Source organism: Mytilus edulis, chromosome 1 (assembly GCF_963676685.1).
Source record: "Mytilus edulis chromosome 1, xbMytEdul2.2, whole genome shotgun sequence".
Classification (NCBI taxonomy): Eukaryota; Metazoa; Mollusca; class Bivalvia; order Mytilida; family Mytilidae; genus Mytilus; species Mytilus edulis.
The window spans coordinates 31,592,595-31,619,651 of NC_092344.1; the positions used below are offsets into that span (position 1 = coordinate 31,592,595).

General features: G+C 32.3%; 2 protein-coding genes across 2 annotated transcripts; both read left to right on the forward strand.

Annotated features, from left to right (window-relative positions):
- The first annotated feature begins 441 nt into the window (after nucleotides 1-441).
- Nucleotides 442-10,131, forward strand: LOC139529686 (uncharacterized). The gene is made up of 4 exons (XM_071325541.1): nucleotides 442-552; nucleotides 7,574-7,661; nucleotides 8,786-8,949; nucleotides 9,854-10,131. Exons 1-4 carry the CDS (start codon nucleotides 498-500, stop codon nucleotides 9,970-9,972), a joined length of 426 nt encoding a protein of 141 aa, XP_071181642.1. The 5' UTR covers nucleotides 442-497; the 3' UTR covers nucleotides 9,973-10,131.
- A 5,884-nt stretch (nucleotides 10,132-16,015) lies between these two features.
- On the forward strand, nucleotides 16,016-26,363 carry LOC139529712 (uncharacterized). Its single transcript, XM_071325571.1, has 4 exons — nucleotides 16,016-16,101; nucleotides 21,154-21,241; nucleotides 22,666-22,826; nucleotides 25,572-26,363. Exons 1-4 carry the CDS (start codon nucleotides 16,047-16,049, stop codon nucleotides 25,700-25,702), a joined length of 435 nt encoding a protein of 144 aa, XP_071181672.1. The 5' UTR covers nucleotides 16,016-16,046; the 3' UTR covers nucleotides 25,703-26,363.
- Nucleotides 26,364-27,057: the final 694 nt, after the last annotated feature.

Consider the following 27,057-nt stretch of genomic DNA (forward strand, 5'->3'; position numbering starts at 1 on the left):
CCAATTTTCTTCCATGTATTTCCATTTAGGATGGTCTTCACAAAGAATGTATGATTGACTTGCTTCAAGTATTTCCTCTTATCACAGTCTTTTGAAATAATGCACTCTTGACTATTCATGATGTCTTTTAATTGTTAAAGGCTTAACAGTATTTGTTTAAGTGTTTCTTGCAGGTTTTGTTTTACCTATTTCTGCTAGTGACGACACTGCCCTCTCCTTAAATGCAGAGTGTGCCTTTGTATAATACCAGAACTAGTCAATTTATAAATGGTCCAATTAAGGAAGTTCATCACTGCATGGTATATTTATATTATGCTTTTTATCCAAATTGTAAAGGACATAACAAAACAAAGAATAATCAACCTTTGTATCATCTGATAGTATCTGACGCAATCTGTATTGAATGACAATTTTTAAATTGCAAAGTATATTGTTCAAACACAGTATTCTTGTACAATAAGAATTTGGATCTTTTAAAAGACACTTTAAAAGTAATAATGGATCTGATACATCGTTTGTTGTGCTCGGCTTTTCTGAACTTAGTAATAAGCGGTAAGTTTTTATAAACACTGACTCCAAATAATTTATCAATTATCTGAACCAGAATACAGACCGGTCGATATTGATTAAAAAAGATTGATTTTAAGGTTTACCTTTTTTTTTAATCCGGTTTTATATATATGATTTGTTTTTGTCTGCTGCTTGAGTTTTAGTATACATATAATTCACTGAACTAGCAGTGCCATATGCACGATGCTAAGATAATTATTGAGAGATGTGATTTTCACATTTTCTGACGTATATGCAAAATTTAGTCCTGGTATCTATGATGAGTCTATTTTCAACCACTGGGTCGATGCCACTGCTGGTGGAGATATATTTCCCCGAGGGTATCACAAACCCAGTAGTCAGCACTTTTTGTGCTGACATGAATTATCATTGATATGGTTACATTTATAAATTAACTGTTTACAAAATTTTGAATTTTTTGAAATAATAAGGCTTTTCTACCTCAGGCATATATTACCATAGCTGGATTTGGCAAAACGTTTAGAAATTTTGCTCCTCAATGCTCTTCAACTTCATACTTTTTAACTTCTTTGGATTCGAGCGTCACTGATGAGTCTTTTGTAGACGAAACGCGCGTCTGGCGTATATACAAAATTTAGTCCTGGTATCTATGATGAGTTTATTTTCATGGTATGAATTTATTCTAAAAAATCAAAACAAAACTTCAGAAAATTCCGACAAGCCTTTCTGAATATTATAAGGAATTCCAAAAGTCGAATATTCGAAAGTCAAATTGAATGATGTTGACGAGCTATATTTGACCAAAAAGGACCTACATATAATAGCAAAATCAACTTCAGCTCAACTTCGCATGAGGCATTTGAAGCTTTAGTTTCTCAAGTATTGATAGTCTTATGTAGAGGAAACGCGCATCTGGCGTACTAAATTATAATCCTGGTACTTTTAATAACTATTCTGGAGATAAAAATAGACAGTTCAAGAAAAGTTTGTTATTAATGGTGTCGGTAACAGACTATTAAGCTGATGATACCCTCGGAGACTGATAGTCTACCAGCAGCGGTATCGCCCTAGTGCGATGAAAAAGGAGAACAACACTTTATTAATTTCAATTGCCCAAAGCGCTTTTCTGTTTTTTTCTGGTTTTACAACACCAGGAACACTTAAAACCGAATATTTAATAGTCATGCGTGTACAAGTTGAAACATTAGTTGCGGAAAAAATTCTGAATTTTGTTAAACAATGACTGCTGTATTTTTTCTGTCTATGAAGATAACAATAAAAATGTAGTGCACACTGAATAACTCGCGTAGCGGGTTATTTTAAAGTGTGCACCACAATTTTGATGCTATTTCGAATAGACAGAAAAAGGTACAGTCATTCCTTGTAATTTAATACTAAATTCTAGAAAAACGAAAAAAACGTTGATGACGCCACGGTCACATGCCAAAATTATGTTTATGAGCTGATAGACAAAAAAGCTGTCAGCCAATAAGAAGACGCGTTACGTCCAAAATTAAATTATAAACGGACAATTGAAGAAAAGTTTGTTATTAATCATGTTAGTACTGACTCCTGAGCTGATGATACCCCCGAAGACTGATAATCCACTAAGTACTACTGTCAGTGTCATCCACATCGCATACAACGACAAAGTAACATTATTATGTAATTACAAAAATAATCACATTCGAGTAGTATGTTTATTTATCATTATCTGGCTCTGGTTACTTTTCTGAAGAAACAAAATGACATGTATGCCGCGATAAATGTACGAAAGAGTCGAAAGATACCAAAGGGACATTCAATCTCATACGTCTTAAATAAACCCAACTGACAACACCAAGGCAAAAATGAAAAAAGACCAAACAGACAACTGTATTCAAAAAGCAACATAGAAAACTAAAGACTAAGCAAAACGAACCCAACCAAATTCGGGATTGATCTCAAATTCTCTTGAAGAGAAAGTCAATCCGGCTCCATATCTGGCACCCGTCATGTCGCTTTGCATAATGACAAAATGTAAAAAATGAAATATCTTTTAGTAAAGATAACATGCGTTCTTAATTAGTGTTCCGACAAAGTTTTTATTCTATATCAATGTTTGGAAGCGAGGGCTGATGTCATCTTACTTGTGTTACAAAATAGTATTATCTCAAAAAGCTTGGATGGCTTCCGATTTTTTTAAAATTTGGTTAGCAACATGCATACAGAAACAGTTATCAAAGGAACCAGGATTATAATTTTAAAAGCCAGACGCGCGTTTCGTCCAAATACGGCTAAGATAATCTATTCCAGGGATAAGAAAATCCTTAGTTTTTTTTTTTAAATTCAAAGTTTTGTAACAGGAAATTTATAAAAATGACCATATAATTGATATTCATGTCAACACCGAAGTGCTGACTACTGGGCTGGTGATACCCTCTGGGACGAAACGTCCACCAGCAGAGAAAAAAATCGAATTTTGCAATTAATCGTTATAATTCATACGCAGTTGTGCAAATAAATGATATCGTTAACAATGAGGTTAAAAAGAAGACATCTAACGACGATTTAATATCATATGTCGAAAAGCAAACAACAGAAAAATAACAGTCCAAAAACAAATCACAGAAAGGAGTAGGTCCGGTAAGGACCGATTTTGGCCTCAAATTTCAGGTTCATCTGACGAAAGATTTTGACCACTTGTTAAACACTTAAGTGTCTATTTTATTTGAATTAATTAGTTTATGTGAAAGATTTTAACAGATTTAGTCATTAAAAACGATCCGATTCAAGCTCAAATATGAAAAATCTACCTAATATGCCGAAAAATGTCACTTTTCAGATGGTTTTTGGTAAAAATGAAAGTGGCCGCATCCGTGTTCATCCTCAACCTTTATATATGTTATGTATTATCATGAAATACAACTTACATTTCAATATTAAGGATGAACACGAATGCGGCCACTTTCGTTTTACACGAAAACCTTCTAAAATTTAACTAAAATGCTAGAATTATGAGGATTTCAGTAATTTAGCATGACTTAATGGTGCTAGTACTGGATATATGTGCATTGTATTGTCAAAAACAGCCCATATTTATGTAGCAGAAGCATTCTACTGTCCAATAAATAACTTAAGGTTTACATTTTAACAATTTTGTAAAACTGCTATATTTTGGGGCCAAAAAGGGGTCTTACTGAACCTACTCCTTTAAGATGTTACCATTCCCATAAAAAAAACCAGGATGACGTCTGGTGTTTTGGACAGTTACGCAAGATGTAGAACATACGTTTATTCATATGAGACACAAATATCATATGAAATTCAACCAAATCATGATGATGTCCCTGAAAGTTTCAAAGGGATGACATCAACCTTACCATAAGGAACCCTTGAAATTAGTTGGTTTTGCGGTTTGGTTCATTGAACTAAGAGACACATCAAATGCATTTTTTTTCTTTCATTGTACAAAGCAACATGACAGGTGCCAAATTTGAAACATGATCTTCTTATCCTTCCAGAACACACGAGGCACCCTCTCCGGTTTTTGGTGGGGTTCTTGTCACTCAGTCTTTATAGTTTTCTATGTTGTGTTTTTTATATTGTTGTTTGTCTTTATGTCTTTTTCGTTTTTTTGTCACAGTGTTGTCAGTTTATTATAGATTTATAAGTTTGAATGTAAGTTTGGTATCTTTCGACTCTCTTATACAGTATTCTTTAGGTTATGTTATTGTTCCGTCCCTGAAAACAACTAAATATGAACTGAATATAAATAAATAGATAGAAAAGTCTTCTTCGAGACAAACTTTTTCAAAAAATTAATAATTAAAAGTTAATGAAATGTAAAACAGCATTCAATCTTAAACCAACCAACTACTGTAAACCAACTTATTTTCGCGGATACTTTATTTCGCGTTTTACCCTTTGTAAACTATTTCACGGCTATTTAATTTCGCGATTTTCTAATTTCTGTATATAGTTTAATAAGGAAAGATCTAAGTTTTACATATTCGCGACGATTAATATTCGCGTTAATTTTCTACTCGCGAAAGTCGCGAAAATTAATCGCTCGCGAAAATAAGTTGGTTTACAGTACTACTTTTAATACAATACTGACCAGTGTCCCCATTGAACACAGTCAACAGATGCGTTTTTTTTATATTAACAAATCCTAAATATGCTATACAGCTAACACCCTTATACTGTGATAAGTTCATCTATTGTTTTAAAATCGTATAATAAAGAATGAGAAGCTGAAATTTTGGCGCTTACAAACAGGTTAAACCCTGCCACATTCTTTAAGTGTCTTTCCCACGCAAAACACTAGGATTCGTCTTTTCGATGGTTTTTACCTGTAACATTTGTTTTTTTAAGTTCTTTATTGTAGTGTGAACCAGGACGTATATGTTTTGTCTCGTGAACACTATTGCTTAACATATTGTAAAACCGGGTTCTGCTATAGCAACAAGCTATGAGTTTGCTCAATGTTAAATGCTCTTCGGAAACCTGTTAGGTTTCATATATTAGTCCGCTATAATAATAAAAAAAGAATCTCTCAATCGATTTATGACCTTTGAACAGCGGTATACTACTATTGTCTTTATTTTCCATTATTAACACAATATCAGTATATGCATAGCGAAAATTTCAAAAAGCAACAAAAAAGTAACATTGCTTTTATTGCTGTTCTTCATCTTAAATTCCCATTGAGGTCTTCAACAAGAAGTATTATGTATCCTCGCTAATTATTTTCAGTTTTTGCCGTATTTTATTCAGCGATTCTACTGATAATTCACCAAACATTTTGATCAAAACAAAACAACTCTTCGGTTCTTTACTACATTCATTTGAAGAAACTCTGCTATTGTATGAATTTCTCATAATCATAGCTAGGAGAAAGATATTCGTGCATTCGAAGCGATTTCCAGGAGCTATCTTCAATTTTAACTCTCAAAACCCCAAAAAATTGAAAGCCAAGCATATATGAGACCCGACAACTTGATAAAACATATGGCAAAAGGGGACCCATATAAACTAATAAAGTTCATATCAGATCAATTATGCCTGAAGAAATTGAACTGATTGGTTGACTGGTGTTAAACGCCAATCTCAGTACTATTTGATATTTCTGGAGGTCAGTTTTATTTGTCAGTGGCCAGATTGGCAAATGATAACCACCGATTATAGTGAGGTAAACTTACAATTCTAGTCAATAAGAATTGGAGTTAAGCTCATGTGGTACATACGAGGTTCGAACTCACAAGTTCAGACAACCTGGTCGCCAAGATAAATATTTTATTAGCAATAAATGATATACATTGACCAATCATAGATCAATTTATTTTAATCACTATGTCATGTTCTATTAAAAAGGATTGAAACTAGAAACTAAAACAACACGAACTGTATCCTTTCCATACGCTAAATTCTTTTGGTGTAGTTAATAACAGTTACTACAAGTATCGCATTTTATTTATATTTTCATATATAGCTATATTGTCATTTATTTTTGACATATTATGCATATGTTTTTGTTTGCATGTATAAAGCCAAAGAAAAAACAAATCTTTTGTAATACCCGAAAATATCTTATTCAATAGGAATTTGTTAAAAAACCATTATTGAAATAAAAAATCACAGTCTAGTATTCACAACGTATTTTGTGGTGCTTAATTATTATTATTATTTAATAGATGATAGTTTCTTATTCAATATACATTGTTTTGCTGACCTTTAATAATTAACGACCATAATTATGTAAAATGCACAGTCTTTCATTCACATCTAATTTGTTGTACAATAAAAGTGTTGTATAAAATCACTGTACTAAATACACAATTATGACCCCCCGTACTTTGTATTTCTGATTTCGATAATAAATTATAATAAGCATGAATAAGTTCTTATCTAAAATATTTAACTAGATACTTACCACTGGTATCTTCAAACAAGAATAAAGAAAGGAACACATTTATAATTTTTTGGATTTCAAAAATGTATATAGAAAGTTTACGAGTTCACGATATAGTTCTTGAAAATGAATTCTACTTTTCCAATTAGAGATGATATAAATCTGTTGTAGAGTTGTCACTGGTTCGGACGTACTTATAAATATAATTATTTCTGTGACTGTATCTTGCATTAATTTGTAGGATCCTTTACTATAGATAATTCACCTGATCTGTAACAAAACCATCTTCATGCCTTATATATAATGTACTGTATTACGATTAAAGCTGACGAGGAAAGGTAACACACGGCTACCGAAAGCTTTGGTTTTGAAGCCAGTGGTCTAGCCCGCCGGATACATTGCATGCAATTTGGTGTAACGATATCTCAGAAGCATGAGTTCGAATCCCGGCGAGGGAAGAACAAAAATTTGTGAAAGCAATTTTACAGATCTAACATCGTTTGGCTGATGATTAGACGAGTTAAATATATATATATATATATTCCGTCTCGATCCCTAACATCACTGAAGAGAGATTTATTGTCGAAATCCGGATCTGGTGTACAAAACAATATTGTCTCTTTATGTTTGTGGCATAACATCTTAGCCACTAGTTAATTGTTTTCTGTTTAGTATTAAAGTTATATTAAGATCCATTTTGTTACATCTTGTGATCAATTTTATTTGACAATCGCCAATGGCAGTCAGCAGGGTTAAAGAACATCAGTTGTTCGACCTGTTAGTCAAATGCGTTTTGTTTTCAATTTAGACGTGTATAAACAAGTCTAAATTGAAAACTACGTTCAAACCTATGATTGCGTTAGGTTGGAACGTAGTTTTCAATTAAGACTTGTATATATATATATATATATACATACATATATAAACAAGTTTAAATTGAAAACTACGTTCAAACTTAAGATTGCGTTGGATAAAAATCTCAATTTGTATACGTGTGCATGTAAAACAAATTTCGTTGTAGAAGGGTCTAAATATATACAATCGATTTTTTAAACTTTGTGGACAAACTATCAATCTGCATGTTTCCCAAAGAACCTAAATAAATATCTATCTATGATCAATATTTGTAACTCGGATTTTTATTTGCAGTTAATGAAATAAGTGGCGAATACTGTTACTATGTCTACTATAACGTCTATGGATATTATTACTATAAATGTGAGACTGAAGTAAATGGGTATGTAACATTTTTGTTTTTCTTATCTAGTTCTCTCTTTTTCATTGTTATGTGGCGTGATAAAACATGTTTGTGATATTTATCAATCATCTCACATGAGCTTTTTATTCCTAGATTATAAACAATAATTTTCGGCAGAGCTACAAAAATGTCATGTCAGGGAACGTGATTACAGGAGGTTAATACACACCTTATTTGTGTTATCAACTCCCCTTTACTATCAAACTAGATCACAGATTCAAACTTAAGTTTTAAAATTTATCTTTGGTATTATTGATATTTGAGAAACTTACCCCTATCTTCCAAATTTGGGAACTAAGTCGTTTTCAGAAAAATCAAAAGTCCTGCTACAGTTATCAAACCAGAACCTTGTAACTTTACAGAATGATTGCACATATGTTTCACTTGTTCATCATCAGGAATTGTTTGCGGAATATGTTCTCGATTTTTTGAACTTTTATTTTTACCAAAATCGTTGAAACTTTACAGAAAGGTTTTAAAAACGATATTAAGAATCGAATAATATAAAAGCATTATGTTCTCAAAGCTTTTAGTTGTAACGAAATGAATATACAAATACATTATTAGGAAAATTGTACCTTAATAAGAGAAATGAATACCTTCTGCATTTTACTAGATCAACAAACATATAATAAAAAAAAACATTCGTTTTCATTAGTATCTTTAGATATTGTTTGCTATCATTTTACAAAAGAGGGACATTCAAACTCATAAATCTAAAATAAATTTACAACGCCATGGCTATAAAAGAAATAGACAAACAGACAGACAACACTACAAAAACACAACTTAGAAAACTATAGACTTACCAACACGAACCTCACCAAAAAATGAGAGTCTTCTCAGGTGCTCTCGAAGGGTAATCAGATCATGCTCCGCATGTGGTACCCGTCGTGTTGCTCATGTTAGTAAAAACCCGGTAACATGTCTAGTTTTCTAGGTCACATTCAAGAAAAGGTACGGAATTGTATTTAAGATGTTAGGATCAGAGCCGCTATGATAATGAAAAACGGTCAACACAACCACGATGGTGTCTGTTAAATTTATGAAGGATTCACACTCGTTGTACTTATATCTCTTGATTTACACTTATTTTTTTCTAGTGGTGCGATAGCTGGTGCTGTAATCGGAGTTTTCTTCGGTATAGTATTTGTCTCTACCGTTATTGGTATGTGTAAGAAAAAGTGTGGGACAAGAGTTTCAACTATTCATCCAACACCTCATCATGGTGGACCAACTGTTATCACACAACAGCAACAACAACACGGTAATCTTAATTCACAGAAAGTATCGGTGAATTTTCATCATTATGAAAAATTTGAAAATGCATTACATTGGCAATGCATGCTCAAAGATTTACAAAATATATGTTACAGGTTGCAAACGCACGTTATTTTACTCTATATAACCAACTTCAAAAACAAAGCAAAAGTACAATATTGTTTACGATTTAACTGTTTTCGTATATAGTTTCTATAACGGCATATAGTTTAATACGTTTTGCATCCCTTGAAACAGGTTTCTATTTTCAAAACATGAGCCACGTGTATATTATATCATAAAATATATTCAATAACGCCCAATTTGAATCGTTAAGTAATTGATTACAATGCACTATTGGAATGTTTTTAAATGAAAATCAAATCAGATTACGATCTTGAAATAATATATTCAATTAACTGTTTAAAATTTTGAAACAATTGTTTACCGTTTGATATCGCCTATCAAAATGAAATATGAATACGATTAACGAGTTAAAAAAACCAAGCACATAAGATATGTTTTATACTTTTTAATCTTAAATATTATTTATTTGCCTCTGATTCTGCACTGACTTTAAATACTGGTTTTAGATTGGGCCCGTTTTGTTTCATTTCCTTAATACAACTGTGACCGATTGTAAAAGTTAAATTGACATATGTTCTCATCGTTCGAAGATCATTCTGCGTTAAAATGATAGATGATACATAAGTACTTATGAATGTGAAAGCTACGAATGAATGTATAGAACAAAACAAAAATCCTATTCAAAGAAAATTCCTTCTTTGTGTTCTACAAAACCTTTCAAGTACATACATTTTTTCTATGAAATAAACATTGAAGACAACAATAATGAGTAACAATAAATCAGTAAGAAATGGACGTGTTTCGACATTACTTTGTTATTGCAGGTCCGTCACAGATGATGTATGGCCAGTATGGGCAATATCCACAACCAGGCGCTGTTATGTATGATCAACCACCAGCATATCCACCACCATCGCAACCAAATTATCCACCAAAATACTAACAGTATTAGATATATATGCACTACAAGTTCTATATTATGAATAAATCTTTATGTGATATTGCATTGACACTTATTAAACATATTCATTTATGATATATTCTCAATTTTATAACATGTGTAAGGCGTTGTTTACACAAAATATAGCGTATTTAAAACTTGTTTACAATTAGCATGATTAGTTTCGTGTAAAAAAAACCCTGTTTAACATTAAATTTGTTCTCAACTGTATGCAGGCTTTATGATAGATAATATTATACTGTTTGGTACGTCGCCAATGATGAAAAAGTATCACCCAGGTTTTATCAATGGCACAACAGCACCGATTTTATCAGGTGTGCCCAGGATCATCTTAAAGGATTTATGACTTTTGAACAGCAATATACTATTGTTGCCTTTATTATCTTTGCATGTGAAGTGTTCTCAAGAGTAGTCTTGAAGTAACCGTATTTGAATATGCTTCAAGAAGAATTGAATTGAATCTTTCTCCGTAAACCTCTATATCAGGCAGACCAATTCATTTTTTTTGGGGAGGGGCAAAAAAACAAAACAATAGATGAATATTTGGTCCATTATTAAAACTATTCTGTGGATTTTATAGTAGTTTTAAAATTCTAAAGATGTTAAGATTGTTCAGGTATGCAAACATTAAAAAAAACAACAAGGAAAATTCAAAACAAAGAGCACTTTATAAAATTCCAAAATCAAAAGATAAAATACATCTAAATTTTCGGGCTCGATGAACAACATCACATTAAAAATAAGAAGGTGCTCTTCCGTTTGAAATAAGTTTTCAAAGGTTCAGACAAATTTCCAAACCAAATATTTGTAATTTTTTAAGGTTTTATACAGTATCTAAGTAATTTGTGGCAACGAAATCCGTGAAAACACAAAACGCCAATACAGACAATGGCATGAATAAAAAGTTGGTATATGTAAACAACGTAAGAAATCCCAAAGGGTAATTAATAACTGTTAAAACAAATTAACAAAAGGGACAGAAAAATCGTCCCTTTTGTCGTAAATACTTGCATAGAGTTTCTCGTGAAATATTTATTGTGGCTGGTTCTTTCTTAGATTTAGTCATTCAATCACACAATCGTACAAAGACGACAAATTAACATCTTTTAATAAAATTTTGGATAATGAACAAAAGGAGACGTTATTAAATGAAAACGTGAGATTTGTATGAAGAAACTAATTCATGTATAAAATTGAGTTTTAAAACTGTTTCTACTTTAAAAGCCTGGTTAGAGCGTGTTGCCTTTAGAATAAATAAATTGAGATCAAGCATATCTTGAATATGATAACCAATGACCATACTATACAAAGCAGTGTAATTAGTTTTAAAAAACGGGGTTTAGTTCGGGATAAATAAATTAGAATATAGCTGAGTGTTTTGAACTATTTTCAAACTGGCTACAAAACAAATATTTATAATTGCATTTAATTAATTAATAAACTTCTTCAAAATAAGAGAATATTTTTATAATTTCATCTCTACTTTAGCCATGAAGCTACCTATAATGTTCACTACAGCACCGGGGATGACCTAGAAAATTTTACACCCCTACAGCAATTAAGCCTATTTGGATATGGGCAGTGCTAAGATAAGAAACAGATTATTTTTAGTGAATTGGCTTGTTGTGTAAATAGAAGCACATGTTCCTGACTGCATGCTGTGATAAGAGAAAATATGAAAAAACTATAAAACTTACACACAGATTTTATCTCATGAAAATCCAATTTATGTATATATACAAGATAGAATCACATACAATGTCACTGTATCCAATAAGAAATGTTTTATAATTGAGACAAAAATATAAAGTTGCATCCCATGAATTGATATTTAGATAAATCAAAATATTTACTTCATAATAAAGATGATGAATGAATATTAATTTCTCTCAATTTTTTCTCTAATAAATGAATTTATTTGCCTAACCCAAATACTTTGTCTGTAATTATAAGTTGGAGGTTTTAGTTCTTTTTGCCAATGTTACTTCTTGGGGCATTTCTACGGTTTGGGTTCCAGATCGATGTGAAATCGCGATCAACATTTTCATTCCAATGACAAACTGCCAACTGACTTCTAGCCATTACTAAAAGCAATTTTTTTTTATCTTGGAACATGTTCATAGTATTGTTAAAGCTCTCAACATAACATGTATCTTTGGCTAACACATAATCCTCAGGGTGGGTGTAAATTGTAGATTTCCGAATAACACCTAGGAGAAGTTTTTCAGCAATTGGTATTGAAATAATTATCCGCTTAGGTTCGTAATTTGTATCACGTTTACATCGTGAATCAGATGACACTTCTGGTGGTTGTTCTTATAATGTTCCACAATATTTAGTAATACATCCTTTAATTCCTTTGGATTTTCTTCACAGTTTCTAACAGCCCAATGAAAATGGGTGGCAACTGATTCCACCTTGTCCTCTAGTTGAGCAGACCAGGACTTTTCTTTTAAATATTTTGGTCCCGCAGATACTCTTTTCATTGCAACTTTAACCTTTTTGATGGCATGCCATGGATCGTTCTGATTTGTAATAATTCCTGTTTCTTTTACCAGCTTGTTAATACTCAAATTTCAAGTCATGAGAATGTACATTAACTTGAATGTCTTGCTCTTCCAAGTAATGGTAGATTCGTTGTGTTCCCAATTTTTCATGGCGCTGTGATACCGAATCATCAGATTTTGTAATATGTTCACATTTAAGAACTTTGTGGATTTTTTTCTTTTATGGCAACAACACTGCTGTCTTTTGCATTTTTACGCCAGCCATGACGAGCATCTGTCATTATGTTAATTCCTGTCAATTCATCGTACATTCCAATTTCTTCTAGTACTGCTGACTCAATACTTTCATTGTATTGCTGTTCAATATGATTTTTATATCTTTGAAACATGTATTGCTGTTTTTGTTTGTTGATATGTCTTATTTTAGCAGCATTAGCAAATCTGTTGTAGTGCACTGGTAACATTCCGCTACAAATATATCCGTGAAATGTCCTCAAGTTTGCAAGGTATTCACCGTTAGGTAAATAAGGAGACGATGACCATAACATGGAATGGTGTTTATCAGTGTCACAATTAAAACGCACTGCAGCTACATGTCCTTTTGGTGTCAACTTCTTTATACTGAAATGTCCATTGTGAATGGAAGAGTGGTTTTCTACAACTTTGATGATTTTCTGTAGTGATGTTTCAGCCGTTAGGAATAATTTTTGATCGACATCTTTTTCCTACACCTGGATGTAGGTATTTAAATATAATGTTGTCATATCAGACTTTGAGGACTGTCCATTATGGTCAAGAAGAAAATAGTCTAAGACCTCCTCTAAGATGTCAGCATTATTTACAGGGTGATTCAGTTGCTGTCCAAGTATAGTCCGAACTTTTTGTAACTTTGAAAGTACTAATTGCTTTTTACTGTCATCTCCAGGAACAGAAATTTTGAAGCAAGGTGGTCGTTTTGTTTCTTTTTCCATTTTCAATAGCAAGTGAATAATACCAGAATACTAAAAGTAACTGATGCAAAATAATATTATACATCTAGAAGATTATCTACATGATCTAATTGTAAACAGTCGTAAAATTTGACCCAGTCTAGGACATTTTGGACCATTGCAGGGGTTTGTTTTATTTATATTTTTATCTACAAATCCTAAGTAATAATATTATGGATATAACAATTTAATAATTACATTATAGCAATTGACATTTTTTAAATATGGAATTATAGGGAGTGGGGACAGTAAGAATTAAATAAATTATGAAACATGCACTGTCCTTATTGATAGCCTCCCTCAATTTGAAAGGGGGTTCTAAAGGAGTACTGGACTTAATTTTCAAAGCATTAGAGACACAATGTTGTACAAAATTATGTTTGGTATGTTTTAAAAATAATCATTAGGTCAGTTTTTGTCCCGTATGTAAAATCTTCTCGTGTAAAACATAAAATATGAATGCAATCTCTCCTGTAGGTACCTTATTATAATATGAGGTGTGTAAAACACTGGGAATATGATATCCAAGGTATTTGATGCTAAGATTTGGAGGGAAAAATATTGTTGTTTTATTGCTACAGTTTGATAAAAGGAAGTCGTGTAAATTAGATATAAAATATAGACTTGACAAAATGGAGAAAATAGCACTTCTTGTCACTGAAGAACAAAAGGAAACTATTTACAGTTAATTGGATATTACAACTGGGATGTAAAGTTAGTAGATAGTAATAATGAGATTGCACAAGTTGCAACTATGTCCACACAAACTAGTGACAATGTACAGGAGGAGATAGAAGATGGAATTGAAGAAAACCAATTCCGCATAGAACAAGACCAAGAATGTGAGGAATTCTCCTTTTGTTTTTGCAAACCTTGCATTACTAGTGAAAACACCAGACACATGTGGTGGGAAAGTGAACCTCACGGGAGACATCAAAGAAATCATAGTTTGCGAAAAGAAAACTACAAATATTTCTGGACAATGATGTTTCACCGTGAAGCTTGGAAGGATGACAGATATTTATTACGAAAACAAGCTGCTCTTGAAAGAGACCCTAAATTTAAAAATTACACATGGCATAAAAGAGATTTAATTTATAAAAGTGGCATTTGTTTGGGATATAACATTTTTTTTAAACATTAGTTGGCACAACAGATTAAAAGACTATCTATATTCTGAAGCTTTGAAAGGATTATATAATTGAATGATTCCCTGCAATTAGTAAGTAGATTTTCATTTCACAAATGCATGCATTAGATTATAGATAACAAAGCCACATGTAGCATGCTACTTCAGTTGTAAACATAAACAGAAAGTTGTTGTCTTGGATATCTCCTCCTACTTGTCAATCACAGGAATTTGAATTTGAAAAATAGCTGTGCTTCAGGATTTTTATTTAAAATATCTTTATTGTGAGTTATTTTATTTTCTCACTTTTTGGTCTTAACTGACCATTATTTATGTTCTGACAACTGTACAAGTTTAAAAGTAAAGAAGATAGCAATTTTTGAATTAATTTTGAAAAATGCTTCTCAATTCTTAACCCTGCCCAATATTTGAATAAAATCATATTTTCATGAATTGTCTCCCTTTTATACCCTAACCCCGATCTAATGTAAATTATATGAAGAGAGAGGGATCGGAGAGAGAAATGAATTATTCAACAAGAATATTAAGCCGATATATTATTGAACAGTAGTTTTAATAAGAATCCTTCATCTTATATTAAACAATGAGTTAAAATCATATTTATGTAAACAATTATCTAATATCAAAACCAGACATGAAATTTAGGTTCACGAATGAATTTCTTTTTTCAAAGACGGCAATTTGTCGATAACAAATATTTCTTTTAGTGATTGATGATCGGGAACAGATTAACTGTCTAGAATGTTGCCAACATGAACCGGATCGTGACATTTATAAACTATAATTGCTCAGAACGTGGAGTTCGTGAAACAATAAACGATAAAGATAGAGCCATGCTACGTTCCCATTTGTTAACAAAAATTTAACAGCTGTAAATTGATTTGATTGTTAAGAATCAATTATGTACTTCAGTGCACGATTGTTCAAATTCTTTCCTAAAGGTTTCACCCTTGCTGCGATATGCAGATGCGGGAGTTCTTACAAGAGGTCTCATAGTTAAGGTTATTGTATTCGGAAAATTACTAGCGAATTAGTTACAGATAGACAATGATTCAATAGCTGTAAATTTATGAAAAATTTGATTTATCTGAAAGGTTTTCCTTAACAAGAAAGTTAATGTTCACGTGTTTTGAAGTAAAGCTCAGTAAAACGTATATAAAACATATTTGTTTCTAAATATGAAGTTTAATATGAATATAAAAGAATCACTTTATTTTATATCTTGACTGTTGTCTTTTCAATTTGTAAAATATACAAAAGAAAGAATAATCAACCTTTGTTATACGTGATACTGTCTAAATCAATGTGATTTGAATAATAATATTTAAATTACAAAGTCTATTGTTCATTCCCATAATTATGGTACAATAACAGTTTTGTCTCATTTATACGTCACTTGAGAAAATAGCCATGGATCTTGTACGTCGTATTTTGTTCTCTTCACTTCTGAATTTAATAATAAGCGGTAAGTTTGATAAGCACATAAAGTACTGTACTGAGTTTCCCGCAGTAACTGGTAATTGGCTTTTCTGTCAGCGTCACCAAAATCAAGCACAGCGTAAAAAGAAAAGTAAACGTGTCATTACAAAAGCAAGGGTAAAAAATCAAATCAGAAGTAATAATTTTATTTATTATCACGTGACTCTTACTTTAAATTTTAATAAAGCATTATGTCATACTTAACCCTCCTCTAGAAATAAATTTTAAGATATACTAGAACACATTAGTGGCTGAATTAAAGTACGTACACCTTGTAATATGAAAACGTCATGTTGGTTATAAAAGAGGGACGAAAGATACCAAAGGGACAGTCAAACTCATAAATCTAAAACAAACTGAAAACGCCATGGCTAAAAATGAAAAAGACAAACAGAAAAACAATAGTACACATGACACAACATAGAAAACTAGAGGAATAAACAACACGAACCCCACCAAAAACTAGGGGTGATCTCAGGTGCTCCGGAAGGGTAAGCAGATCCTGCTCCACATGTGGCACACGTCGTGTTGCTTATGTGATTACAAATCCGGTAAATAGTCTAATTCGGTAGGTCACATTCATGAAAGGGAAGGGGATTGTAGTTACGACGTACGGAACATATCCGATTTCCGATATCATTTGTGAAACATATATGGTGCGCACGTTCCTGTTTGAAGCCGTCTTGGTTTTCTTAATTACTACAACTGGTAACATATGTGACAATTACTATTGGTATCGATATCGTATTCGACCCAGAACTTATATATTGATTTTAATAGTGTGGATAGCAAAAAGGCCAAATGGTGTAACTTTTAATTAAAGTTGAATCCTCTGATTTATTTATTTCCCGTTTTTTAGGAAAGGGGATATCAAATTAGACTTTTTTATTAGTAGTAAAGATTCACGTTTGAACTTATGTTTATTTTTAAAGAGTTTGTGACAAGTTATCACAAACTCTTATTTTATATAGATAATGTTTGAAATCGTAAGGTTTGTAAACAGGTCTAACATGATTATTTCACAAAATTATACCGTATAGCGGGCTATTTTCGCGGTTGTAAAGATTCGCTATTTTCATTAAATAAACTTTTTAATTGGCGGTTAATATTCTGACGAATTCAAAACTTATATCAATACCTTTGCATGTGTCATTTTGAACTGACATAATTTATTTTTAGGATTTTGTTCTATTCGCGAAAATAAGCGAAAACTTACATCCCGCGAAAATAACCCGTTTTACGGTAATAAATTATAGAGATAGGATTGATATTTCGTTTATCTGGTTAAATCATAATATTTGCTACAAAATTATGCAAGAGATCATGTCGTACCCCTAATGTAAAAACGAAGACAAATACCGCAGTTAAAAAAGTCGAGAGTACACAAACAACAGATGACGAACGACATTGATGGACAAGCCTTAGAAATATTTCAGAAATTTGTCTGTATCATTTTTTCTTATATGTCAAACATAATTTAAATTAACACTTATCAGCTACTGCCAAAGGTACAGTAATACTGGTGTTTGTATAGTTTGTCCGTAAGATACCTTCCATCAAATTTGAATGTTCTTTTAAATAAACTCATTATTTAATGTCAATAATTAAGTACGCATATAAGATCATGTAACATTATATTTATCTGTAAAATCATTGGGTGTTTTTTTGACAGTTAAATGTATATCTAGTCATGCATTTGTATCAATGTATTGACAATTTTTGTCCTTAATTATGTCGAAATTCATACGTTGGCAGTGTACAGTATCGTGATTTTTCAGACTGTTTATGCTGAATTTAAAATCAGATATGTTCTTTGTAAACTGAAACTTTTGAGAGCGTGGTTTGTTTATCAAATGCATTTAGATTTGAAATAGCTATATCCATGGATATGACAAAGAACATCCCGTCTTTTTATAATAAAAAGTTCACCAGAAGAGTACCAAGACCTTGTTAATAAATATTTTGTGTCACTTCACAAATAATACACGATGGTCACGAAATACAGATTTTAGGTATTACGTTATTTATCATCTTAATGATTTCAATATTAAAATATTTTTTTCTTTTTCTTTGTAGAGTATTACCGTAAACGTTTTATTTTATTTTTGACCATATTCATTTGACGTAGCTCAATTCTCCTACATCCCGTCATTTAGTTTTTGTACCATAGTATTTTTTTGTATTCTTGTCGTTTAATTATCTTTGTTGATATGTTTGATTGTTTTATAGTGATGAGGATAATTACCTTATCATGTCTGTTTTTTTTGTGTTCACTGAACGTTATCAACATAATAAATTTTTATGACTCTGTCGAGGATTTTCTACGTAAGAAAATACATATACCAAATTGTTATCCTTTCGTTTGTTTTTTTAGCTTTGAAATACTGTGGATTAATTATTATTCGTTGGATACCAATTTTCGTGGATTCCGTGGGTATAAGAGAACCACGAAATTAAAGTTCAACGAATTCCAAATTTTATATAGGCTTGTATACAGACCTTGTATGTCCGTTGCATGTCCGTTAAGCGTACGTTTTATCCGTCGGCGTCCGTTCTGTCCGGTGGAAAATTTTGATCATGTTCAAAACTTTGAACGGACGTCCAACGGATAAAATGTCCGTTGAACGTCCGTTAGGCGTCCGTTTTGTACGGAACTCGTCCATTTCGTTTCCGTTTTATAACCGTTACGAGTCCGTTAAACATCCGTTGGAGGTCTGGAAGATAAATTCACCAACGGACTTCTACCGGACGTTTAACGGATAAAACGGATGTTGAACGGATGAGAAACGGACTTCTACCGGACTTATAACGGATAAAACGGATGATGAACGGATCTGAAACGGATAAATGCAAATTGAAAATTTCGCGTCAGAAATGCCAATTACTGGTATGTCAGATTTCCTAAGGTTCCTGAATTCTTATTATTCATAATAGGTCTTTAGAGTAAGGGCACGTCTTCACAATCAAGCAGCTCTTATTTAGGCCACACACTGCCCTTTGGCGGCATTTTGAAGAACAAACCAATTTCAATTACACAGAAACATTTTGAATATGTATGCGATTTACATGTATTATTATTGTCGCCTTTGATTTTTCCGTATATCTTGTTCATCCGTTTTATCCGGTACACTTCCGTTAGGTGTCCGTTTTTGTGGTACTCGTCCGTTGAATGTACGTTCGACATCCGTTTTGTCCGGTACGTGTCTGTTTCTCGTACGTTGTATATCCGGTGTGTGTCCGTTATGCATCCGTTACACGTCCGTTTTATTCGGTCAGTACATCAACGGACTCCCAACGGATAACAATTTTGTCAACGGACAACTTTTATTTTCATCCGTTATGCGTCCTTCCGTGCTATCCGGTAAGGTGTGACCGAGGGTTTTGAACGGACGTCCAACGGATAAAATGTCCGTTGAACGTCCGTTAGGTGTCCGTTTTGTACGGTACTCGTCCGTTTCATTTCCGTTTTGTATCCGTTACGTGTCCGTTATACATCCGTTGGAGGTCTGGAAGATAAATTCACCAACGGACTTCTACCGGACGTTTAACGGATAAAACGGATGTTGAACGGATGAGAAACGGACGTCTACCGGACGTATAACGGATAAAACAGATGATGAACGGATCTGAAACGGATAAATGCAAATTGAAAATTTCGCGTCAGAAATGCCAATTATTGGTATGTCAGATTTCTTAAGGTTCATCATTTCTTATTATTCATAATCGATCTTAGAGTATAGGCACGTCTTCACAATCAAGCAGTTCTTATTCAGGCCAGACACTGTCCTTTGGCGGAATTTTGAAGAATAAACCAAAACCAGTTACACAGAAACATTTTGAATATGTATGCGATTTACATGTATTGTTATTGTCGCCTTTGATTTTTCCGTATATCTTGTTCATCCGTTTTATCCGGTACGCTTCCGTTAGGTGTCCGTTTTATGCGGTACTCGTCCGTTGGATGTATGTTCGACATCCGTTCTGTCCGGTTCGTGTCCGTTTCTCGTACCTTGCATATCCGGTGTGTGTCCGTTATGCATCCGTTACACGTCCGTTTTATTCGGTCAGTACATCAACGGACTCCCAACGGATATTAATTTTGTCAGTGGAAAACTTTTATTTTCATCCGTTAGGCGTCTGTTCGTGCTATCCGGTAAGGTGTGACCGAGGCTTAACATTTCTTATCTTTATTACCTTTCTATACATTTCTAGGAATATGATTGGTTAAAAGTGTCTGCGTGAAGACTGTGTATATTTCATATTAGGTTAGTACGGAGGCGGGGCTTATTTAGTACACGGTTAGTAGTGGTGTTACGTCCCTTTATATTCCATATTAGGTAATAAAGGAGGCGGGGCTTATTTCATGTACGGTTAGTAATGGTGTTACTTACCTTTATGAAAACAAAACGGTACTGAGAAAAAATCTTAAAGGTTGCAACAGACGAAGAAACTGATGATTAAGGTGGAAATAAATTCATAAAACACATTTAAACCTAACAAGTTGTTATTGTTGGCATCTGTTTTTGTAGGTTCAATGGAAGTAGTTTTTTTTAATGCGAACAGTATTGAAGAACCACTCATTTTGATAGGTCAAGTGCTAGTCTTAATTTCACACGTTAAGATAGTCGGTAAGATAAATTATTTTCACTTGTGCTAGTGACGTAATACGGTATATATGGGGTCATAAAATTCCATATGGGGATTCCAGCTTCGATCTCATATGGAATTTACTGACCCCATATATACCGTATCAGGTCACTAGCACCATATGTAACTAATAATATTTCTGTCCGTAGGTTCTTTGTGTTTTCTGGATGAATATTTGTTTTTTACCATATTATATGAATTGATTATATAGAAAATCAACCTTCCCTAACACAAGGAACACTAAAGGCACATATAATAATATGGCACTGGATGATAGTTAAAAAACTTCGTTTTGTATATTGTGTATCATAAACAATGAAAACGTTTTTGCGCCACTTTCAATATCTGTCAATCTAACAAAGATAAAGATTTAATGTTTTTTTTTCTTCAGTTTTGGAAGTTTCTGGTGAATACTGTTACTACTACTATTCATACGACTATGGTTATTATTACTATGAATGTGACTATTCAGTAAGTGGGTAAGTAACATTTCCTTACTTCTTTGCCTATTTTAACCTTTGTTATATTAGTTAAAATTGTAATTCTACAGGACTTTACTGAAATGTCCTTTTCATTAATTCATCTGGGATGCCATATTGTTGAGCAGGTTAATTGATGAATAACACATCAGGCGGTTGTGAATAATGTGTGTGTTTTTTTACTTTTTCATAAGTAAAACAAGTTAAGCATACAAGAACTTACAAAATTTCCAAATAATCTTTGAATTAGAAGACAAATGCAATGCTAGTATACCGATTTTTAAAAGTTAAAAAAAAAACAAAAAACTGTGGGAAACATATCAACTATCGGAGGAAAACAATGGAACATCAGGAACACTGACGTATATCAAATAAAGGCAACAGTAGTATACCGCTGTTCAAAACTCATAAATCCATGGACAAAAAACAAAATCGGGGTAACAAACTAAAACTGAGGGAAACGCATTAAATATAAGAGGAGACCAACAACACAACATCAAAATGTAACACAAACAGAAACGGACTAAGCATTAGACAAAATCCTATGAGAATAACAAATATAACATCAAAACTAAATACATGAATTTGGGATAGATAAGTACCGTGACACATCTTATAGTAATGTGAATTCACACTAAAAAAATAAGAGAAAACAAACGCCAACACACACAGAAACGAGCTATTTTATTACAACTGCCATATTCCTGACTTTTTAAAGACCATTATAAGAAAAAAAAAATGCTGTGTTAAACCTCCCGTTTTATGACAATTCAATAAAAATATCGCAAAATCACTACGTGACAGCAATGAATCACAAACATACGCAATATTATTCATAACAGAGAAACGAATAAACAAATAATATCATAGTCGACCCAACATGCAAACTGCTGAACAACACTTATTTATTCTATCTACGATATAAAAAAACCAGTGATGCGCTTACGGAACTAACATGCACAATAGAAGCATTAGTCATTATCTTGGTTCCACGATAACTGGGCAGGTGGATGAGCTTTTTATGAATTGTATAATCAATGTACATTGAAATTTTGAACTATATTTTCTCTACATTTAATTTTTTTTAATGTGAAACCAATGTGAAGAAGTAGTTCTGGTAAAGAGTAACAATTGTTTGCACAAATGTTTTTCAAGACAGTAGTTCGACCATTTGTACTACATATTTTGATAATTTTACACCAAGAATGGCAATCTGGCTATTATTAGAGTAAATGGTTATCTGATTAACGTCCAGCGGTAAACAATATATACATTTATTCATGAAAAATAAATATTACTTTGATTTTAATAGACCGATACAATGGTCATAGAAAATTCTTCACCTGGATGAGAATAACTTGCTGATATATTGGATTCACATATTATTTTTACGTGCATATATTAATTGGTACTTACCTTTTCAGTGGTTCCATAGCTGGAGCGGTAATAGGAACTATAATTTTTATAGTTGTCCTTGTTGTCATTATTACTATATGTAAAAACCACAATAGAACAAGGGTGACAACTATTCGTACCCCTCACTCTGTCGGAACTTCTGTTATCACACAACAGCAACAACACCAAGGTAATCTTAATGGACAGAGACGGTATCAATTTTTTTTTTGTAAAAAAAAAAATTAGGTTTACTTCTGGTTTCGTTGCATAATCTTGTGCTCAAAACAATTTTAAATATTTTTTTGAGGGATCAGCATGTATGTATGGTACGGAAAACATGTTTAGTCACGAACACTTTAAAAAAGGGTAAACTAGTTGTTACGAGACGTAAAATTGACGATGTCTGTTTGTTCATCATTCTCCATATCTTTTCATTTTTTTATCATCTTATTGAAGGGGATATAACTGAGATTTTATGATTATGAGAAAATGCATCGAGTTAATATATATATGTATCTTACACGATAAGAATTTATTTCTTTATTTATAAAATTGTTTTAGCTACATGCTTATTTGATACCGAAAATTAAGAATTTTCTTTTCCCAGCATATTTTACTGTAGCCATGTCTATCACACGTTTTGGAATTGTGGGTGCTTGATGCTCTTTTACTTTTTTGGCTCTCTAACAATTTCGATCTGAGCGTCACTGATGAGTCTTGTGTAGATTAAACTTACGCCTAGTGTATCAAAATATAAATCTGGTACCTTTGCAATCTTATTAAAATAAGTTCTCATCACTTGCTCCTCGAATTTTTATATGTCGACACGGCGAAATATAAAACATCGAGGAGCAAGTGACGAGAACTTATTTAATAAGATTGGTACCTTTGATAACTATTTGATTTATTTGAAAAGTTTGCTTTGAATTGATCAGCTGACGTTTTCAAAGACACCAGTGTCACCGTTTTGATACGTCCATGACTGAGGATTGGAGCATTGAATAAGCAGACAAAGAAATATATAATGCACATGCAGACAGACAAACGTTTGCAGCAGATTTATTTGAAAATTTACTTTTTTTGTTAGAAATATGACTTAATTACTATTCTTTCATTCAATTTGGCTATAAACTTGTGAAATAAACCGTTAAATTGAAACGAGAACAATACTTTTATTTTGAAACTTCAGCGCAGTCATCCGAATAGATTTTTTTAGTTCCGGCTGAAGTTTCCTGATTGGTCGACACTCTAGCGCGCGGATATGGATAAATACTAGCGATAATTTTATTCAAAATCGAGTCGAGTAAGAATGAAATTATCACATAATAGCGATAATTGTTTGTCTCGGCTTTTGCTAATTAATTTTTATCTCAATTTTTGATTGTGTTGTCTTGCTCTTTGTTTTTATATCTAGTGATTTGTGCTTTTAAAAAAGTATATAAGAATTCATTGAATTAAAAAGAAGAAGTAAGCAGATCTGATATGAGTGCCAATGAGATTTATCTTCATCCAAGTCATAATGTATAAAAATTAACAGTTATAGGTCAACCTCCGACCTTCAATACAGAGACATGGCTTACACTGAACAGCAAGCCATAACCCCCCGCCCCCCCCCAAATAAATGAAATATGTCTATAACAATACTATTAGGGAAACCAACTGTCTCATATGCATAAAAAACGAAAACCACTGAACAACAGGTTCACAAGCCCAGTAGTCAGCACTTCGGTGTTGACATAGATATCAATTATATGGTCATTTCTAAAAATTTCCTGTTCACAAAACGTTGAATTTTTCGATTAATTAAAGGATTTTTTTTTATCCCAGGAATAGATTACTGTAAATTCCGAAATTATTGCGATGTTTTTATTATTGCGAAAAAATGCAGGGTAAAATTCGCAATAATTGAAACTCGCATTTTTAAATGATGTATATGAATTAAACAGGATTTTTCTCAATATCGCAAAACTTAAAATCGCATTTGAGTCTTAAATGACAAAATCGCAATAATAAATGCACGCAATAATTTCTGAATTTATTATAACCTTAGCCGTATATGACACAACGTTTTAGAAATTATGGTCCTTAATGCTCTTTAACTTTGTACTTGTTTGTCTTTATAACTTTTTTGATCTGAGCGTTATTGATGTATCTTATGTAGACGAAACGTGCGTCTGGGGTACTAAATTATAATCCTGGTACCTTTGATAAATATTCTACAAAGTGTGAAACAATAAAACTCGCAAGATAAACCAATAGTCATTTTTTACTCCTAAACTTAGATTTTAGGTATCTAGCGTGTGTGAAGCATATAAAGAATGGGTCTGACGTATTAACTTATAATTCTGGTTACTTTGATAATTTTTTTACTAAGGACAAGTGCATACAGATAAAGCTTGTCGAAACATTTTAACAGGCACTTAAATTCACACTAACCTTAAACAGAAGTATCACATTACAACATTGAAAGACACACTATAAAATATAAATTCAAACGGTTTAACTTGACCAAAAAAGAAAGATTACAAGCTAAAATATCACATCAAACAATAAAATGATTGAATGACGTCCGATTTACTCTAAGGTGCAAAATCTGAATATGTATTTGGACCATAATCTTATAATGTTATTGAGAACTGATAATTTTCTTTTGACTAGGCTGGTACGCATGTCATAAACACTGCTTCATCGGGATGAAGTAAATGAATAACATGTATGCAAAAAAAATGCAACAAAAAAGAAACAGTCCACTTTCAGTTTTTAACTTAACAAGAACAATATAAAAACGGTTTAAAAAGTATTCCCTTATGATTTTTCAACATTCCCGGTAAGAGAAAAAAAGGTTTAATAAGCTATAAAACGGCAATCGTTGTAAGGAACGCTATAAAGTGTGAGTAGTTTACACTGAATAACTTTCTATTGTTTGTCATTTCAGCTCCACAACCAATGATGTATGGCCAGTATCCGCAACCAGGCGGCCCAATGTATAATCAACCACCAGCGTATCCGCCGCCTCAACGAAACTATCCACCACCACCACAAGGAAACTATCCACCGAGATACTAATAATATATCAGTTACAAGCAAACAATCAACCAAAATTCAAAGTGTTTAAAATTCACACATTTCTTATTGTGAATTATGCGTTTAGTTCTCGCTACATTGAAGACATGATGGTGACCTTTTGCTGTTGTTTTTTCTATGGTCGGGTTGTTGTCTCTTTGACACATTCCCCATTTCCATTCTCAATTTTATTATATTCCTCATATTTAGTTATGTTATATTATAGTTCGTTTCTGTGTGTATTACATTATAACGTTGTGTCGTTTGTTTTCTCTTATTTTTGAGTGTAAATTCACATTGCGATAAGACGTGTCACGGTACTTGTCTATCCCAAATTCATGTATTTGGTTTTGATGTTATATATATTATTCTCGTGGGATTTTGTCTATGTGTGTTACATTTTAGTGTTGTAATCGTTGTTCTCCTCTTATATTTAGTGCGTTTCCCTCGGTTTTAGTTTGTTATCCCGATTTTGTTTTTTGTCCATGGATTTATGAGTTTTGAACAGCGGTATACTACTGTTGCCTTTATTTATACCCTTAATTTTGATATCTTACAGCGTGAGACTTAAATGACAAGGAAAGAATATGAAGTCAACGTATTTTGTACAATCGATAAACTTTTTTAATAAAAAAACTGCTGATTTAATAAATTCCATAATAAACTTAAAGTCTTCTGATTTTGAAGAAAGTTTAAACAATTTGTTTTGTATCTGTGTATCTGTGATGTATTATTTACATTTCGAAATTTTGTATTAGAACATGAAAAAAAACACTTGTGGTGAACAAACACGAAATTGACAAAGCACTAAAAATGTTGATAAACCTCGTACCATTAATTTTCTTAATTGAGGACAAATTGTGTTTGTAGTTTTTGATTTCGTTATAATGCCAAACAAAAACCAACAAAATTAACACTCAGCAATTAATAATAAATCTTCGGTATATTGTAAAAGTTTTGTCGTACACATACCACTTACAACTGAAAACTGGTTAGAATGAATCGTCTTCATCATATCAGACAATATGGTAGCCTCTTTGATTAAATACTTTTAAATGATTAACGTCCAATTTCTATTGGTTGTCAACATTTCAATGTTTCTTTACTTCCGAAAATCCAAAATGAGAATGTTAAGATATTTTAAGTACTTTTTTCATAAAGTCATTGTCTTATATCATAACAGCAGTATCATTTATATCTGGTTGTGTGCCAGACTATTTTTACAGCTACATGAAGATGTTATTTCAATAATTCTGTCTTTTACAATTTCTAAAAACGCCATTTATATTCTTATTTCTTTTGCTTCATTAATTTTAAATTTCATTCTTCTTGTGTGTTTGCAAATTTATTTCAGAATT